At 54.2% G+C, this 16,931-nt stretch overlaps 4 protein-coding genes across 6 annotated transcripts in view; all 4 read right to left on the minus strand.

The window, feature by feature from the left end:
• Mvp (major vault protein) overlaps nucleotides 1-5,005 on the minus strand; it is a 28,499-nt gene extending 23,494 nt beyond the window's left edge. Inside the window, exon 1 of the mRNA XM_028775115.1 lies at nucleotides 4,685-5,005. Coding sequence (XP_028630948.1) covers nucleotides 4,685-4,686 — 2 coding nt within the window. The 5' untranslated portion in view covers nucleotides 4,687-5,005. The remainder of the gene's footprint in view (nucleotides 1-4,684) is intronic.
• Nucleotides 5,006-5,047: 42 nt separating this feature from the next.
• Pagr1 (PAXIP1 associated glutamate rich protein 1) lies at nucleotides 5,048-7,692 on the minus strand. Its single transcript, XM_028775123.1, has 3 exons — nucleotides 6,702-7,692; nucleotides 6,459-6,541; nucleotides 5,048-5,456 (listed from the first exon to the last, which is right to left on the minus strand). Exons 1-3 carry the CDS (start codon nucleotides 7,178-7,180, stop codon nucleotides 5,257-5,259), a joined length of 762 nt encoding a protein of 253 aa, XP_028630956.1. The 5' UTR covers nucleotides 7,181-7,692; the 3' UTR covers nucleotides 5,048-5,256.
• Nucleotides 7,693-7,806: 114 nt separating this feature from the next.
• On the minus strand, nucleotides 7,807-11,394 carry Prrt2 (proline rich transmembrane protein 2). Its single transcript, XM_028775124.1, is given in 4 exon segments — nucleotides 7,807-9,022; nucleotides 9,025-9,102; nucleotides 9,105-9,276; nucleotides 9,659-11,394. Coding segments are annotated over 4 exon segments (1,182 nt in total). The 5' UTR covers nucleotides 10,547-11,394; the 3' UTR covers nucleotides 7,807-8,978.
• A 1,019-nt stretch (nucleotides 11,395-12,413) lies between these two features.
• Maz (MYC associated zinc finger protein) overlaps nucleotides 12,414-16,931 on the minus strand; it is a 4,951-nt gene continuing 433 nt past the window's right edge. Inside the window, exons 1-6 of one of the 3 annotated variants that reach the window (XM_028775120.1) lie at nucleotides 16,508-16,864; nucleotides 15,583-16,433; nucleotides 15,141-15,204; nucleotides 14,704-14,875; nucleotides 13,752-13,981; nucleotides 13,331-13,445 (exon numbers count right to left, since the gene is read on the minus strand). In XM_028775120.1, coding sequence (XP_028630953.1) covers nucleotides 13,779-13,981; nucleotides 14,704-14,875; nucleotides 15,141-15,204; nucleotides 15,583-16,433; nucleotides 16,508-16,699 — 1,482 coding nt within the window. In that variant the 5' untranslated portion in view covers nucleotides 16,700-16,864 and the 3' untranslated portion in view covers nucleotides 13,331-13,445; nucleotides 13,752-13,778. Of the gene's footprint in view, nucleotides 13,446-13,751; nucleotides 13,982-14,703; nucleotides 14,876-15,140; nucleotides 15,205-15,582; nucleotides 16,434-16,507; nucleotides 16,873-16,931 lie in introns of those variants that run through there. The other 2 variants (XM_028775122.1, XM_028775121.1) reach the window with 2 other exon arrangements.

A 16,931-nucleotide genomic window follows, 5' to 3' on the forward strand; every position in this document is an offset into this window, starting at 1 on the left:
AGATTTATTTTTTATTTTATTTATGAGTACACTGTAGCTGTCTTCAGACACACCAGAAGAGGGGATCCAATCTCATTACGGATGGTTGTGAGCCACCATGTGGTTGCTGGGATTTGAACTCAGGACCTCTGGAAGAGCAGTCAGTGCTCTTAACCGCTGAGCCATCTCTCCAGCCCAAGTGTTGGGATTCTTTTATTGATTCTTTTTTGTTTGTTTTGTTTTTTCTGCTTTTCTAAGACAGGATTTCACTGTGTATCCCTAGCTGTCTGGGAAGTCAGTCTGTAGACCAGGCTGGCCTCGAAATCACAAAGATCTGCCAGCTTCTGCCTTTGGAGTGCTGGAATTAAGGGCATGTGCCACCACTGCCCTGTTTATTCTTATATTATTTTTAATTGTGTGTCTGTGTGAGGGTATGCTCACGTGAGTGCAGGGAGCTGAACTCAGGTCCTCTGTAAGAGCAGGAGCTCTTCTTGCCAAGCCATCTCCCCTGGAGATTCTTAAAGCTGTGTATCTCTGGAGATTGGGGGGAGGGGTTGGTAGAGGGTAGGCTCCGAGCATTGATTTTTTTTTTTTTAAGTTCTCACAATGATTCAAAGACTAAGAGCCACTGTAGTAAGAATTCTGGAATTTTGGTTTCTTTAAAAACACAGAAATATTATATGACAGCATTTTTGTTTTAATCGAAGGTGTCCGGGGTGTGGGATTGCATTAGACTGTCCACAGCAGCTGACTATAATTTCCCGCAAGCTCTAGCAGAGGAATGGTTTTGCCAGCTGTAGAAAAATTCTACAATTGTGTGATATTTGGAATTCTGGAAACTTTTTAAAGGGTACATAAATGCTAGGGCCCCAATAGGTGCGGGTGGTTGTTGGTTTTGTTTCGTTGGTTTTGGTTTGTTAGTCGTCATGCTCATAAAAGAAACAAAAGTTAGTTCAGGGATCTCTCTCTTCCTCCCTTCCTCCCTCCCTCCCTCCCTCCCTCCCTCCCTCCCCCCCTCCCTCCCTCCCTTCTTCCCCTCTATCCTTCTTTCTCTCCTATCTAGTGGTAGGGGGTGAAATGGGGTCCAGTCAGGGAGGATAAAGAGTGGGAAAACGGACCCACAAAGCAGCAAAGACCAGCTATAAGCCACTCTGGAGGTGATGGTGACAGCACTAGTCCAGGTTAGCCTGGGTTACGCAGAGAGATGCTGGGTGTGTGTGGTTGGGGAGGGACCTGAGTCTAGTGGTTCATGCCTGTGATCCGAGCAGTTACAAGGTAGGAAGGAACTGCAGTTTGAAGGACTGAGCTCCAGCTAGCTGAGGCTGCAGTCTGAGACTCAATAGAGTCAGGTGAATCTCCAAATTTGAGGCCAGCCTGGTCAACAGACTTTTAGGATAGCTGGGGCTATGCAGGGAAACTCTGCCTCAAAAACAAAAAACAAAAAACAAAACAAAACAACAACAAAAAAACCAAACCCTCAACAACCAGAAGCATCAGTCTTGTTACGGTTCTGTTATTGCAACCTTGGCTCCCAACCACTCCTAGCAACCAAACTTCCTCTATGGGACTGAAAAAGTTGCAAGGGAACTATCCTAAAGCTACAGGTTTAGGGAGGGGAGGGTCCATCTCAACCAGTTCAAGCTCAGTAAATCTGATTGCATCTGGAGTGCCGAGACCTTTTCTCCTTTCTCTGGTGGGTCCAGGGTAGCTCTGAACTGTGAAGCTGAGTGAATGGCCTCAAATCCTAATCTGCCTTCAGGAGAACGAGAACAATCAACTCAGCAGCAAGCCCGCTCCAGCCTCCCTCCATCCCTGTGATTGTATCCCACTTTGAACAGCCCCTCCTGAGGAGAACAGCTCCAGTTACTCCACTTCCCCCTGAAGTCATCCCTGGCCACCATTCCTGCACCTCCTACTTTAACCATTAACACTGTCATAGGTCACTTTCCTGCCTTCCTAATAAGAACCTTTCTCTCCCCTGCCTAGCTTCAAGAAGCTCCCTTTGTCCCCAGCTCTGCTCTCTTGATCCTGGCAGGACAGAGAGTGAAGGAAGGTGATGGCCCACCCCAGCCACCAGACGGCTGGCAATTTGGATTTAAAAAGTCCCCATTGTCTAAGCAGGGCCTGTCCTCACTGGAGCTCTTCTCTAGTCGGGCCTTCCACCATGTTGGTTCTGGGGCTTGGATTCAGGCTTTCAGTGAGGCCTGGCAACAATCTCACTAGCCCCTCTTAAGAGGCTAATGAGAAATCTTAACTAACCTATGGCTGGGGTGGTGGCCAGGTTGTGGTACTGTAACATAGGCATGCCAGGCTAAGGGAAGGCTAGAATGAGACTCTGGAAAACCCCGAACTGTGGCCCAACTACCACTTTGTGGTAGGGGGACAGCTTGGTAGCCTCACCATGTGCCAAATGACTCTGTCCCCCAAATGTTACAAATGAATGTCAGTCACCAAAGTGAATGGTGTGCAGACTAGCAGGTTCAAGAGCTGATTTAGAAGCCCTGATCTCGATCAAAGTTTTCTCTAAGAACTTTTCTCTCTCCAGACTTAACTGTTTTGTTTCTTAGCTTTACTTTAGGTGGGTCTCTGTGTCTGTACATGTGTGCAGTGCCCATGGAGGCCAGAAGTTTTTTTTTCTTTTTTTTTTCTTTTTTTTTATTTTATGTGAGTACATCACCAGACCCATTACAGATGGTTGTGAGCCACCACGTGGTTGCTGGGAATTGAACTCGGGACCTCTGGAAGAGCAATCAGTGCTTTTAACCACTGGGCCATCTCTCTAGCCTGTGTTAAAAGGAGTCTTATTGTGTTGTCTAGGCTGGCCTGGAACTCTGGGGATAAAACAATCCTCATGCTGCCACACTTAGCTTCTGGCTGACATTTAATTCCATTCTCACTGTTCCCAGGCCTTACTCAGATCCACAGAATCAAGGACTCCAGGAACAACCTACCCTACCACATCAATCACCTTTAGTGGACCTATTCTAGCCTTCGAGGTCAAGGCCTAGCCCAGTCATATGGCTCTGGATGGTTGGCCAGGCTTCCTTGGAGCTATTGGAGACAGTATGGCTTGTCAGCACCAGGTGGTCAGACCCACTGAAAGGGACATAGAAAATCTGGATGGAGTTGCTGTTGTCCAGGAAATGGCACCAATGACCTTTCAAAAGTGAGCACTTTCCATAACCTAAGCCAGTGAACAGTCTCTGCTATACGAGAAGAGTGTGGCAAACCACAGCAGGCCTGAGCACCCAGCACCCAGGATCTCAAAGGTGGTAGCTGTCCTGCCCAACTGCCCCACCTCAGGGCGAGGATAGATATCCTATGTTCCAAAGGTATAAGTAGATAGTTTCCGGAAAAACCATCTCGCACACCTGTGATGGCCAGCCTCTCTTCCAGGACCCAGAGATCTACAGGCAGGAAGGACATAAAAAGCAGCTTTGTCAACCACCACCTCTTACTAGTGCTGGGCTCCAGTCACAGATCCAAAGTCCCCAGCAGGTTGTCCAGTTGAGCTTCCTCCTGTTCGATTCCCTTCCCCTAACACCTCTTGTTCTCATTCAACTCTGCACCTTCTGGAAACCAAGCTACTCTTACGATCGGCCCACTAACCACTGCAAGAGTGGTCAAGGCCCATGGTTGGTACAGCCCTGCACAGGACAGCAGAGAAAAGCCTCCACGACTGGCAGAGAAGGGAGTCAAGGAGGTGAACCCACATAAGCATAAGAGAAGGCAGAGCCCAGGTCCTCAGGAGTGACGGCGGAGGAGTAAAGTCAACGACAGAGTCTGAGTGGAAGCTGTAACTTTACCCAGCTGTCTTCTGTTATTTGCTACAGGGTCTTACGTGATAGCTTAAGCTGTGGTGGAACAGTATCTCAGGCTGGCCGCAAGCCTCTGGAGACCCTCCTACCTCAGTTGCCCAAGTGCTGGAATTAGAGGTGTGAACCATGTCAGGCAAGATTCCCTATTTCTTTCTTTCTTTTTTTTTTTTTTAAAGTGTGTTAGGGACCTTTGGACACGTAGGTATACTGTGCCACCAAAGTCACACACTATCCATCAGTTTGTAGAGTCCCTGCCCAAAATCCAGGAAAACCTAGGTTCGAGCCCCCCCCCAATAAAACGGATAGCGATGACAGAAATCTACAATGTTAGCATTCACTCAAGGTCAGATGTTCAAGGTCATCTTGGGCTACACAGAGAGTTCAAAACCACTTAGGAAACATGAGGAAGGCCCTTTCTCAACAACAACAACAACAACAACAACAACGTCCCAACCGAAACTAAACCTAAAGTCAACCAACCAGAGAAACAGAAATGCAGTCTCTCCCACTATGTGCCTAAGTTGGTTCAGGACTCCTGGGCTCAAGGCATCCTTCCCGATTCAGGCTCCTGAGCAGGGAGTAGCACATGTGTGTTACGAGGGCATGACAAAGGTAGCCCCTCACCTCCAATCTCCTGTGAGGGAGACCTGGTGTCAGGGAGACTTCGGAGGTTGAGGACATTAACAGGGTGCTCTCAAACCCTGAAACTCTTAGAAAGTGAAACCTCACAAGGCAGAGCTGCCAACGCCCTCCCCTTCCTGTAATCTGTGACTGAGGTGCCACTGCCCAGAAGAAATCGGGAAGACTAGAGATAGCCTGTGGGACAGACACCTACTCCTGGGTTGGAGTTGGGGGTCTGGCCTGGGTCACACATGATCCGTACTCACATTTAGCAGGGTAGCTGGCTGCTGCAGGCCACAGGTCTGGAATTTCCCTCACCAACACTCAGGATGACTTCCCTAAAGGGCGGGGCAGGCAGGGGGCGGAGCTTGGGTATTTAAAGAGCCCTGCAACTGGATCTTTTTCTCCTCCAGGCTGCACTGAAGACACTGGACAATTTCCGCCTCAGTGCTAACTGGCGGGGGTGGGACCAACACTAGGAAATCAGAGGACCCAGTAGTGGGGTGTGGTGCAGATGGTGGCTGGCTGCACCTCTGCCTCATCTGGCTTCACTACTTCAGTGTGGAAGAATCCAGTTCTGCCTCTGCCCAAGTGAGATGCGTGCTTGGGTTGAGCTGCAGTCTCTCCTCTGAGAAGATAACCGGCATCTTTTATTAGATTCAGAACATGCAGCTCAAAACTGCAGACAGACACTAAACAGAACACACACGCACTCTCCTGAAAGGCACTGCACTGGGAGCTTGAGGCTTCTGTTACAAGCTTCCCAGAGCCTGGGTTGGGAAAAGCCGGCCATGCCCAGCACAAAACAGTCTGCACCTGTAGGCTGGAGCAACAACAGTCAGTACTTCCGTTGCCTGGGAAAGAGACTATTTCCTGAGGATCGGAGTGGAGGGCTGGCAGGGCTGGGGCCCTCTGAGTCTAAGCTGAAGAGGTCTCTCCCGGTCCGAAGGATCTGCTCCTCTAGTTTCTTATGTCGCTTCATGTCTGAGAGGACCTTATCTAGACGCGCCTCCCGTTTCTGGCTCCGGGCTGAGGTTCCTAAGAAGGTAGGAAATGTGACAGCATTGAGACAGTGAGCATCCCCAAGTCCCTACACTTAGAGACCTTGTTAAACACATCCTTTTTAGGCCTCAGAAGCACAGAGGAGCAAATGTTTAGGTTTGTGCCACACACAGGATGGCTGATATTAGGCTAACATACCCATAATGCGATGGCTGGGGAACACAGCCATCAAGTACAAAGGTCCTGGGGCAGGAGGCAGATTTATTCTGAGTACAGTACAGTATTCTGGGGCAGGGGTGGAGGACAGGAAACTTAAATTCTCCCTGGAAATGCTCTTTCTCCTGTAATGGAATCTTCTGGAGGAGTACAAGCAGAGAAAAGTCAGGACTTCACTTAAAAGGACTACTCTGGTTGCTAAGACCAGAACTGTGGCGACTAGTTAGAACTGTGATAAGTGGCAAGCAAGAGAGAAATGGTCGGGTTGGAGAGATGGCTCAGCGGTTAAGAGCACTGACTGGTCTTCCAGAGGTCCTGAGTTCAATTCCCAGCAACCACAGGGTGGCTCACAACCATCTGTAATGGGATCTGATACCCTCTTCTGGTGTGTCTGAAGACAGTGACAATGTATTAACATCCATAAAGTAAATAAATAAATCTTTAGAGAGAGAAATGATATTAATGGTGGGTCTGTAGAAGTGGAGCTAAGCTTGAGCAGCTGGAAGAGAGTTCAAGAACGATTCTTAAAGTATATTCTAGGAAGGCCCATAGGCTGGCTATGGGATGTCAGCTCTGGACATGAACATAGTACCACAGAGATGTGCTCAGGAGACTTTGGACTTCTGGGAAGGTCTGCAGGTGTCTGACAGGAAAGTATAGCACTGACCTAAGCCAGAAATATGGGGCCCCTGTGTGAACGCTCCTTTCTGCAGCTAGTCAGTCTTACACGACTGCGGGAACCAGCCAAGGCCTCAGACCAGCCTACTTCTGGGGTAACTAGAGGCCTTTTATTTCCCCTTGATTCTTCCCTCTCATTCGTACCTGGTGTACGTCTTCTGTCAATCAGTGAGTCCTTTGGTGTCATTGGCTCATCATCAAAGTCAAATTCTGTAGGCATGTGTGGCCTGAAACAGGGTGGACAGAAAGCCAAGGGTGAGAGTGGCTCTCCCAAACACCTGCTGGCACATCCCAGCCCACTGGCTCATCCTTTCCTGCTCTCCCCTCCCTCCCGTTTCTGTGCTCAGGAGAGCAGTCCCAGGAATAATGTGTAAAGCATGGCCTCACTTTTCCTCCTCCTCTTCTTTGGCCTCTGGCTCCTCATCTGATCTCTCCTCTTCACTCTGGGCCTCAGGAGTAGGCGGCCGGCGGGGTAGGATCTCTGCTTGAAGCTCCAGAGTACCTTGGGTAGCCAGCAGTTCATAGAGCCGCTGGATTTCGGAGGGTGGGGGCATCCAGGACTGCCCATTGGCCGGCAGCTCCACCTCCTCATCGCTGCAGGGCACGCACCAGTCTTCGGATTCTCCCTCGGCACGCTCGTCGCTCGCAGCGCTGGGAGCGTCTAGTGACTCCTCAGCCCTGGATCCCTCACGCCCGGCCTCCTCCTGACTGCCTTTCCCCTCTTCCTCGGCCTTACTAGCCGAGACAGAGGGACCTCCAGTGTCCTCCACCGCTAGAGCCTGGAGGCCGGAAGTCACTTCCCCTTCTTCAGACAGAGGCGCCGCTGTGCTGCCTGCAATGGTTCCATGGCCCAGGGCAAGGGACATAGAGTACTAGAGAAGAAGCCCAGCAATATAGGAGATTCTAGAGTACCAAACCAGGGTGCCTCAACCAAAAAGCTTGAGATCCAGTGGGGCCTAGGAAATCGCCCACCAGTCAGTTCAATAGCTGACTGCGGTCAGAGCACCGTCCCCAGGAGGGGGCGCTCAGATCCCTGCAAGGACAGACCCCACCCCACGGATCCAGAAGTCTGCCGTTCCCAGGGACCCGCAGGAAACACACTCGGAGCTGGAAAGGGAAGGGCCTGCTTTCTCGCTTTCACATCGCCTTCTCCACCACCTAGATGGAAGTCATTTTTTAAGAACCAGGAAAGCCTAGTTCGCGTCTACTCAGCAGCGGTACAAACCTGGAGCTAAAACCCGCCTCCCAGGCTGCGCAGGACCGCAGTACGCAAGCGCAGAGAAATGGCGCGCGGAGGCTCCGTGGTAGTCAAAGCTACTTGGAAGAGGAAAGAGAAGACTTGCGCATGCGCAATTAGGCCCTTAGGAGTCACTAACTTCGGCCCATACTAAAGATGGCCACTGCGGCAGCGCATGCGTATTCCGTTCACTAGGGCCTGCCAGAAAGCAGTACCTTGACTCTGCAAACCAACACAGGGACCAACTGAGGCCAGTCTCATGCAATCTCTGTTTATTAGTGTTTAAGACTCATGCAGCATTCAGCATACAAAAAGGGAGACTCAGTTTTATTTTTTTAAAGGAATTTTAGTTTTCCCCCAACTTTTTTTTTTTTTTTTTAAAGAAAGGAAACAAACAAAAAAAAAAAACCCCACCAACTCCAAAATGGCAGCTGGCTCTCTGCCTCCTCAGAGGGCTGTCGCGTGCAACAAACCTCCCTCATCCTCTTAGAGAATAATTACAGAGCTCCCCCGCCCTTCTCTTGCTCCCTGCAGCTGGGAACTTTGGTCATTTTTTTTTTTTAATTCTACTGTTTATAAAGGACATAAATGGACCTTCAAACAAGAAACTCTGAGGTTAAAAAGCCCGAATGGGCAGGTCAATTCAGGCTGACTCTTCAGCCGCAGCTGTACCCCTTCCTCCCCTGGATGTTCAGAGTGGGGACTCCCACTCTTGTGCAAGTCCCCCAGGTGTGGCCTGGCTTGCCAGCTTTGCGACCCAATAGGCACCTTAGGGGTTGGGGTGAGAGTATGGTCTGGTCCTGGGTGGTCCCCAGTACAGAACAGTCAGAGCCCCCAGCTAGGCTCCTCTCCCCATACCATCCTTCTTCCCTCAGCCTGACCTAAGTACTGCAGTTTTTGCAGACTAAGTGTTGGCAGGAGGGTGAAGACGCTAAGGGGAAGATGAGAAGGGAAAAGGGAGAAGGGGATGTGGCAAGGGGAGAGGATGTGAAGGAAGGGAAGAAAGGGATGGGTTAGATACCAAGACAATGAAAGTTGGGAAGTCGGGGTTAGTTAAGGTTCAGAGGATTCCAGAGGCAGGAAGAAGTGCAGGGAGGCTGGGAGAGATGCAGAGGTGCAGAGTACAATTTAATGTTCAGGAAGGCTTCCAGAAGTGCAGAGAGGTTTTCAGAGTGCAGGGTTAGGGAGGTCAAGAGGCAGGAGGGGAGGTCTGCAGGCAAAAGTGCAGGGAGAAAGGAAGCCTATGGCTGGCAGAGGAGCCTGGCAGGATGCAGGAGTAGGAAAGAAGCTGTAAACAAGGCCGCTCAGGCTCCCTTGGTCCCTAGGGATGGGGGCCAGGGCCATGGACTGGGATTCTCCCAGGATAGGGATGGACCCAAGACAGCTCCCAACAGGAAGAAAAGTCTTGGAATGCAGGGCAGAGCCCCTCACTTATACACTGTGGGCGAGGAAAGGGAAAGACAGACAGGGACGGAGACAGGAAGAGACAAAGGAATAGGGGGGACAGACAGGAGAGAGCAGGGTCAGGGGTTAGTAAAGCTGCCCTTGTCAACCCTCCGCTCCTCCCTCTCCTGTCCCCGACCCCCACTCACCGCCTAAGTTGATGACACAGGAGGCGATGATGATGAGGACCCCCCCAACCAGCGCCACGATGCTTAAAAGCTTGGCTACTCGGCCCAGACGTTGAGCCCCATCCACGTCCCCCTGTTGCAGGCTGTTCCGGGACTGGGGTGAGGGTGAGGGGTATGGAGGTATCATGGCCCAGGTCAGCAGGAGCCAGCCCAACAGGAATCAGGTGAGAGTCCAGAGGAGGGAGGTCAGCCCCATGGGGTTAAGAAAGGAAGGAGAATTGGGGGTGCAGGAGGAAGAGGGTACAGGTCAGCAAGATTATATGAAATATCTGTTTCCCTCCCGCTTGAAGGGGTAGGGTGGGCGGGAGGGCCTTGAAGGGTTAGGTCCTGGGGAGAGGCAAGCAAAGGCCCCGAAATTAGAAAAGTGGGATCCATGCAGAGAGGTGAGGGAAGGTGTCATTACTGGGGCTCTGTGCTGACACTGGCACAAAGCTGGGAGTCATGGTACACTTGGGCCAGGGTCCCTTGGGGCTCACCATGACGGCATAAGCGAAGGCCACAATGTTGACAGGCCACATGGGGCAGAAGCAGGACAGGATGGCAAGGATGATATAGTCCCGAGGTTTCTGGGTGCTTTCACCCCCTTCTACCCCAGGCCCTGCCAACTGGGAGCTGGGATGACGGCTTAGGCTACCTCGAGGAGATCCTGGATGCCCACCATGAGCCCTTCCTACTCTGTCTTCCTCAACCAGCTTCTGCAGCACACGGGGGGGAGCCCCATTGGCTGGGGGTGTTTTAGTTGAGGGTGGTGAGTGAGGCTGGGGGGCTGGGCCCTCTTCCCCGTCACCAGCCTGAAGGGGAACCACTGCTCCATTTTCTTGTTTTTCCCCTGTACTTTCTGTCAGGACCTCTGTGGTAGGGTCCTCTTGGGTGGGGGGATCTGCCTGAAGGGGTGATTTAGGAAGAGGCTGGGAAGTTGGCTGAGGGTCTGACTGGGTATTAGGCTGACAAGCAGGCTCTGAGGGTGGCTCAGGAGGGGCTGCAGACTGCTGCTCAGACCCTTGCTCTGCTGTAGCTTCTCTGTCCTCTGGCTTAGATGCTGGCTCTTGGGATCCTTCTTTGGGACTGGGGCTGGCCTTGGAGTCTTCTCCTGGTTTTAAGCTGAGGTCTGTGGCCTGGACTGTTTCTAGGATTTCATCTGGGGTCTCTGTGGTTTCTGGTGCCAGCGCTGCCTTAGGCCCTGAGTCCACAGGGGCTACAGTGATGTCTGGGCCTGGCTGAAGGGCCTCTGGCTGGTCTGGGATCTCTGCTACAACCTGGGCAGGACCTAGTCCTTCTTCAGAATGCCTGGGACCTTCTGTCTGGGTGTTGGAACTGTCTTCCACCCCCTTCATCTCAGAGACCTCAGAGCTGCTGGCTGCCATCTTAGAAAAAAGAGATGGGAGAGGGCCCGTGGGGAAGAGGAAACAGCAGTGACAGTAGCAAATCCTGGAAGAGGAGGAGACAGGCTTGGTGAGGAGGGAAGAATATCTCTCATCACCACAGGTCCAAGAGGGCTATGATTCTGTTTCAAGGCTAGCCTGTACTGTCCCTAGGGAGAGAGGAAAAGTTGGGATTTCCTTTGCTTTAAGGTAGGACACCCTTGGGTGGAGAAGTGTTCTACTTAAAGTCTGCTTGGAGAGCCGTGGGAAGATAAACCCTTCTCTAAACAGAATTGCTCTTGGGTCTGTTCCTAGATCCATCCAACACACCCAACAAGACCCAGACCCTCAGCGCCCAACTCGAAGGTGCACCAGAACATCAAAATCTGTGCATGCACTAGACACTCCAACAGGCAGACTGACAGAGAGCCCCACACATTCCGTTCCTTTTGTACCCTTCCCTCCCTCCTCTCTGGGCATCACCTGAGAAGTGGAGGTTTTCTTACTGCGCATTCGGGCTCAAACGCTCGTCTACCTCCTCCCAGCCCCTTCTTGGGGGACCCAGTATCTTGTGCATACCTTCTTAGCCCTTCTTTTAGGGGTTCCCTTGTTGGTTTCAGCAAAGGCTGAGGGGGAGGGGACCTTCTCCCGATGGTCGCACCCAGCACCACCCTCTAGTTCGCCTGGCACCTGCATTCCCATGCCACCCAGATGTCTGTCGTCCACACCTACCAGCAGTCTTAAATTCGTCCAGGTCTCATCCGCTGCCAGCCTCGGGACTGCTCCTGCGTCCCACCGCCGCTGCTGCAGCAGCCGCAGACCGGGGAGGGAACAAGTCTGTGAGCAATGAAGGGAGGTGGCGGGTCTCCCCTCCTCTCTCCTCCGGGTTTGCTCGGCCCTTCTTCTCTGGTCCCCTCCCCTAAGCTCCACTGCTGCCGCGCCGCCCCCGCCCCTAGCACGCCTCCTGCCCCTCCCGGATAGCCCAAGAGAACCTCGTGCCAGGTCCTGTGTTACCTGGGTAACCGGCCCGGGGACCACTCGTGCCCCCTCCCTGCCCTTTCTCGCCCCTCCCTGCCCTTTCTCACGCGCACCTCCTGGTGGGGCACCCCCTTCCTAAGTCCTCGGCCCCTCCCGCCAACGGTCACCGGGGGATCCTGGCAGAGACCTAGGTTTGTGAAGAGACGGACCAGTGAGGACTGGGTGGAGGCATCCTGAGCCTCCTAGATGGGTTAAGCAAACAGGTCTAAGTTTGGGGCAGCTGCAGGGAAACTGCGTGGGGTTTCAAGAGAAGGGAGCCTGCAGAACCGAAGAAGCCTTCCTACTCCTGGAAAGCAGCAGCAGCAATGCGTGATGAAAGCTTAAGGAAGGGTCTTTATAAAGGTCTGAGCAAAGCCCAGAAAAGGAAATTCCGGCAAGCTAAGAACGGCTAGGGCAAGCAGTCCATGACCACCACAATGGGACCCGAATGCAGTTTACTGAACCCTGTGTCAACCATGGCCCCTGGGATCTGGATGTGCAGGCATTTATTTGGAGGGGTTCTGTGCAGCCCGGTGCTGGGTTGTGGGCAAACAGCATCAATGACTTGCTCGGGCATTCCAAATCTCCAGTGGGTATTCTGTGCCTGTCCACATTGAGTATTCCCTGAAGACCTGAATTTGCTCTCCACAACTTCTGAATTCTTGGATCTACCCTAAATTTGTGTTGTACTGCAGCTAGAGAGGCTGTCCCTCAGAAGAGAGAAGCTACCTTTGCAGGGCAAGAAAGGTTGGGACTAAGATCAAAGTCAACAAAGAATGTGTCTCCCTCTCCCTAGAAGGGACGAGGCACACACACAATGGGGCTTGGTGAAGATAACTTAGGAACCCAGAGACAAGTTTTTATTTAAAATTTATTGTAATGGGGTCTGCGCAAAAGAAGGGAAGGGAGGGTGGGGAACATGCAAGGGACACAGGAACACGATGACATGGCCAGGGCCATAGCTTCTGTTGTGGGAAAGAGGAAGAAAAGACCAGGGCTGGAGCTGGGGTGGAAGAGGGAAGGGGGAGACACTGTGGCTGCATTCCCCCACCCCCAGGAAGCACCTCTTGTCCCTGGCTCCCCTCTTTGACCCTGGCCCCCTAAGATTCCATCCCTCTTGTTCTGCCTCTGGCCCTCGTGGCTCCTTCTGATGCTCCCCTTGGTTTTCCCTGGACAGACACTCCAGGAGGATGCTCGGGGTGTGAGCACCCAAACCTTACTCAAAGTATCCCTCTGCCTTCCCTGCTTCTGCCGCTCAGTATCACCTAACTCTCCTCTGGGACAGAATCTTAATTCCCCTCCTCTCTCTCCTCCCTACCCCTGGGAAAAAACAACAACAAAAAAAGAAAGCACCAACTCCCCAGGAAGGGGCAGCAGACAGTAGGGGAGGGACAGAAGGAGGAGAGCACAGGACCTTCTAGGGAAAGGCTCACAAATCCCTGGGAGGAAAGGCAAGGGGTTAAAAGTTGAGGGCAGTGGCTGCTGCTGTCCTCTGCCACCCCTGCTCACTGTCCAGGGGACTTCAACACAACTCAGGGGACAGGTGTTTGTAGGGTCAGCTCTGATAGGGAGAAGAAAGGAGCAGGAGAAACATTGTTAAAACCTAGTGAATTCCTTCTTCCTCCTCTCTGTCTGGAGGCTCCTTGGTTGACGAAGAGTCGTGAGGAGTTGGTGGGAAGAGGAGACTGTACCAAGAAGAGCTTTTCTCCACTCTCCCCTCTCCCCCATCAACTTGGAGCTCACCAAGGCTGGGAGGGAAGTGGCTGAGAGCTCACTGGTACCCCCTCTGCCCCAGAGAGGGAGACCACAGCTGTGGGAGGGGCTGCCACCACTGCTGCTGCTGCCGCTGCTGCCGCCGCTGCCATTGGACAAACCTCACCAGTACCTACAGTAAGAAACACCAAGGATCACAGCGCAACCTAAATGGCAAGAAACAGGCTCCATACCCCAGACTTTTCAACTATTTCCCTACTACCCCTGGGACACAGCCGTTACTTCCTATCTGGTCCCCAGAGACTTTGGCCTACCTGCTTACCCAGACAGAACATGTCCATATTGCCCTCTCTGGACCCCAAGTCTCCCTAATCTGAGTGACAGACTGGCATCCCTGGCCTTCCTGAGATCCCCTATTGGGCCCTTTGAGTTCCCTTGTCCCACACATCCCATCCTGCCCCCCCCAGCCGTCCCACACCTTGCCTGGTGGGTGCAGGGGTCCCCCTCAGCAGGTAGGCTGTGGCTGGGGGGCATCTCCCGGGATAGGAGGGGCGGCCCCCCCAAGATGGGTCTGCATGTGGCCGGCCAGCTGGGCAGGGGTCTTGCAGTGCACGCTGCACAGCTTGCACAGGATGCGGTCAGCCCGCGGGGCCTGGAGCCCATGGTCCTTCACCGCGTGGATGCGCAGGTATGCTGCTGTGGTGAAGCCTATGGGGGGGGGTTGTGATGGGGGGGTGGGGTCAGCCTGGTGGAGACCCCAGAGACAGGGCTGTTCTCCTAGGCGGGGGACACCCTCCTCACATGGCACTGTCCTCCTCCCACATCCTTGGTAGGCTGGGGCCAACTACTTGAGGAACATAGTCTTTCCCTGAGCTTGGGGACTGGTTTGAATGGTGCCCGTTTCTTAATCCTTAATGTCTACAGAGACCTTCCCCCATAGACAGGACACTGTTGCCTAGCTTTTTAAAGGGTTGACTCTCAGTAGAGACGGCTGTGTCCCCCCTCTCCAGTGCCCCAGTCTCATCTCCTTTAGTGAATAACCACATTGAAAATAGCTGTTACTGGGTAGGGTGTGTACTTGTTACACCCGTGCTTATATACTCCACCTATCCCAGTAGCTAGAGACAAGAACTCGTGGCTGCAAAGTTGAAACCCCAGGGACTGGCTTTTTGGCTATTCTTTTTTCAAAGCAACCACGTCCCACTTCATTCTCCCCAAGCACACCCAAGAGGTTGAATTTCTGGTAGACAGTCTCCTGTGAGCCATGGCACATAGTTTAGTGATGCTGTTTCCAATGCTGTTGTGCTTGCTTCTTCAAGGGTTCTCTACATGCCACGAGCTCTTGGCTGCAGCACCCTTGACCCACATTGGTTTAAAAAAAAAAGTGTGCCCCCCCCATCCCTGCCCTCCTGGCATTCTTTAGCATGTACCTTTGTTGCAGAGCTCACAGACATGGTGAGGGCCCTGGCTGTGCACCTTCATGTGGTCCGAAATATAAGCCGAGCTCAACATCTTGCCACACACATGACATGGCACCTTCTCCTCGTGTCGTACTGTGTGCGCTCGGAGTCGATCCTTCGTAGCAAAAGCTGCCTCACATTTCTGGGGGGGAGGGTGTGGGGGGTCACAGGAGAGTTAAAGCTTCGGGGGAGTAGAGAGAAGGGAGCAAGATAAAGGGATCAGAGCCTTGGGGGTCTTTGATCTGTAGGAAATGGGCGTGAGATGACCAGGCCTTGAAGGAGAAATGTGAAAATGGAGTGAAGAGGCAAAAAGAGAGAGAAAAAGGGGGTCTGAGAGGCTGAACCCACACAGCTACAATGAGGATCAAAATCATGAAAACCAGGACAGGAGGAAGCGGGCTTCCTACCTCACATTTGAAGGGCCGCTCTGTTGAATGCACTTGTCTGACGTGACTGTTGAGGTGATCCGGCCTAGGGATATGTTGAGGTGGGAGGGGGTGTGTGTTAGGGCTAAGGCTCCAAGGTGAGGTGTGCCTCAAATCTACCTAGGTTCCTCCAAAACGCCTTTCCAAAAGTCCCAGCATTTTCCCCACAGCTTCAGTCCTCAGGCAGGAAAGACCTAAAACCAAGATTCCTCTTCTGCCAAGAGGCTGCTTTTTCCTTCAGCCCAAAGACCCACCTCTTCTAAAGTACCACCCCGTTCCTAGTAACCACGAGGCTCACTTCCCTCCTCCCTGGGAGTGGTTCCTGTCCCCAGGAACGGAGCCGCCTCCCCACCAGCCAAAGATAGGCTACCTTGTTGCCCTCCCCCCACCATCGGCCTAGTGGGCAGCCGAGGCCCGTGCACACCGGGAGAAGCTCTTGCCACAGTGGGAGCAGTTGTAGGGCTTGTGCACAGCGCCGTCATGTGAGCGCACGTGGTAACTCATGCGGTCCTTGCGCTTGAAGCGCTGCTGGCACACAGGGCACTGGTAGGGCTTCTCGTCCGAATGCGACAGCTTATGTCGGTTCAGGTGGTAGACGTCGCGGAAGGCCTTGCCGCACATCTCGCAGGCGTGATTCTTCCGGATGCGCTTTCCAGAGGCAGTTGTGGTCACAACGCCACCGGCCGCCACTGCGGCCGTGCCACCGCCAGCCCCGGCTTCTCCCCCACCCCCGCTGGCCCCGCTCAGCTGGGGGACGCTCAAGAGGCTCAGGGGCACCATGGTGGGCATCTTCATAGCACCCGAAGGGACCCGGCCAGCCTTGGCTCCTGTGTGGATGGCTTCGTGCCTTCGGAGGTTGTAGCCGTTCTTGAACTCCTTGGCGCACAAGGCGCAAATGTAGGGCCCCTTGCTCTTTGTCTTCTTCTCCAAGACAGATGCAACCGGGGCCACAGCGACCGTCGAGGTTGGGGCAACGACAGCGGTGGCAGCCGCTGCGGCGATAGTGGCGGCCGCGGCGGGGGGCGCGGCCTCGGCGGCGGGTGCGGATACGGCAGGGGGTGGCGGAGGAGGCGCCGGAGGCTGCTTCAGGGCCGCTGTGTCCACTGTGGAGGCGGCAGCAGGGGCCGGGGGTGCAGTAACCACTGCAGCGGCAGCCGCCGCAGCAGCTGCAGCCGCCGCGGCTGATTCCTGCGCGGCAGCGAGAACCGGGAGCAAGTCCACTTGGAGGGGCTCGGCCGCCGGGGCCTGGGGCGTGGGTGGGGGCGCTGGCGCGGCCTGCGGAGACAAGGCGCCGGTGTGGGCCGCGGTCGCTGGTCGGCGCCTGCCCGCCCGGCCCGGCCCCTACTCACCTGGAATGGACTCTGGGCGCAGCCCTGGGAGGCAAAGAAGCGGGACTGGAGCTCAGCCCCGACCTGCAGGGGGTTCTGGGCGTGACCCTGAGGTGGCGGGAAGGAGTTCATGAGGCCGCCCACCCCCCGGGAGTCCAGGCCCAGCACGGGGAAGGGGGGGGCCAGCAGCGTGCAAGGGAACACGGGGAACATGGCCTCGGCCACAGTGGGGCCCCCGGAGCTCAGCGGGAGCCGGGGGCACGGGCCGCGCGGGGCCCAGGCTCAGGGCGCCGCCCCCGGCCGGCCGGGTTGGGCCGAGCCGAACGCATGGCCCGAGGGCCGCCCCGCCGCCCGCGCACCCCGGCCGGCGGGAGGGAGGGAAGGAGGGCGTCTTGTGGGGTGCGGAGCGCGGCGGCGGCGGCGACGCCCCCTGGGTGGGGGCGAG

The sequence above is a fragment of the Grammomys surdaster genome, unplaced genomic scaffold, assembly GCF_004785775.1.
Source record: "Grammomys surdaster isolate TR1022 unplaced genomic scaffold, NIH_TR_1.0 253, whole genome shotgun sequence".
Taxonomy (NCBI): Eukaryota; Metazoa; Chordata; class Mammalia; order Rodentia; family Muridae; genus Grammomys; species Grammomys surdaster.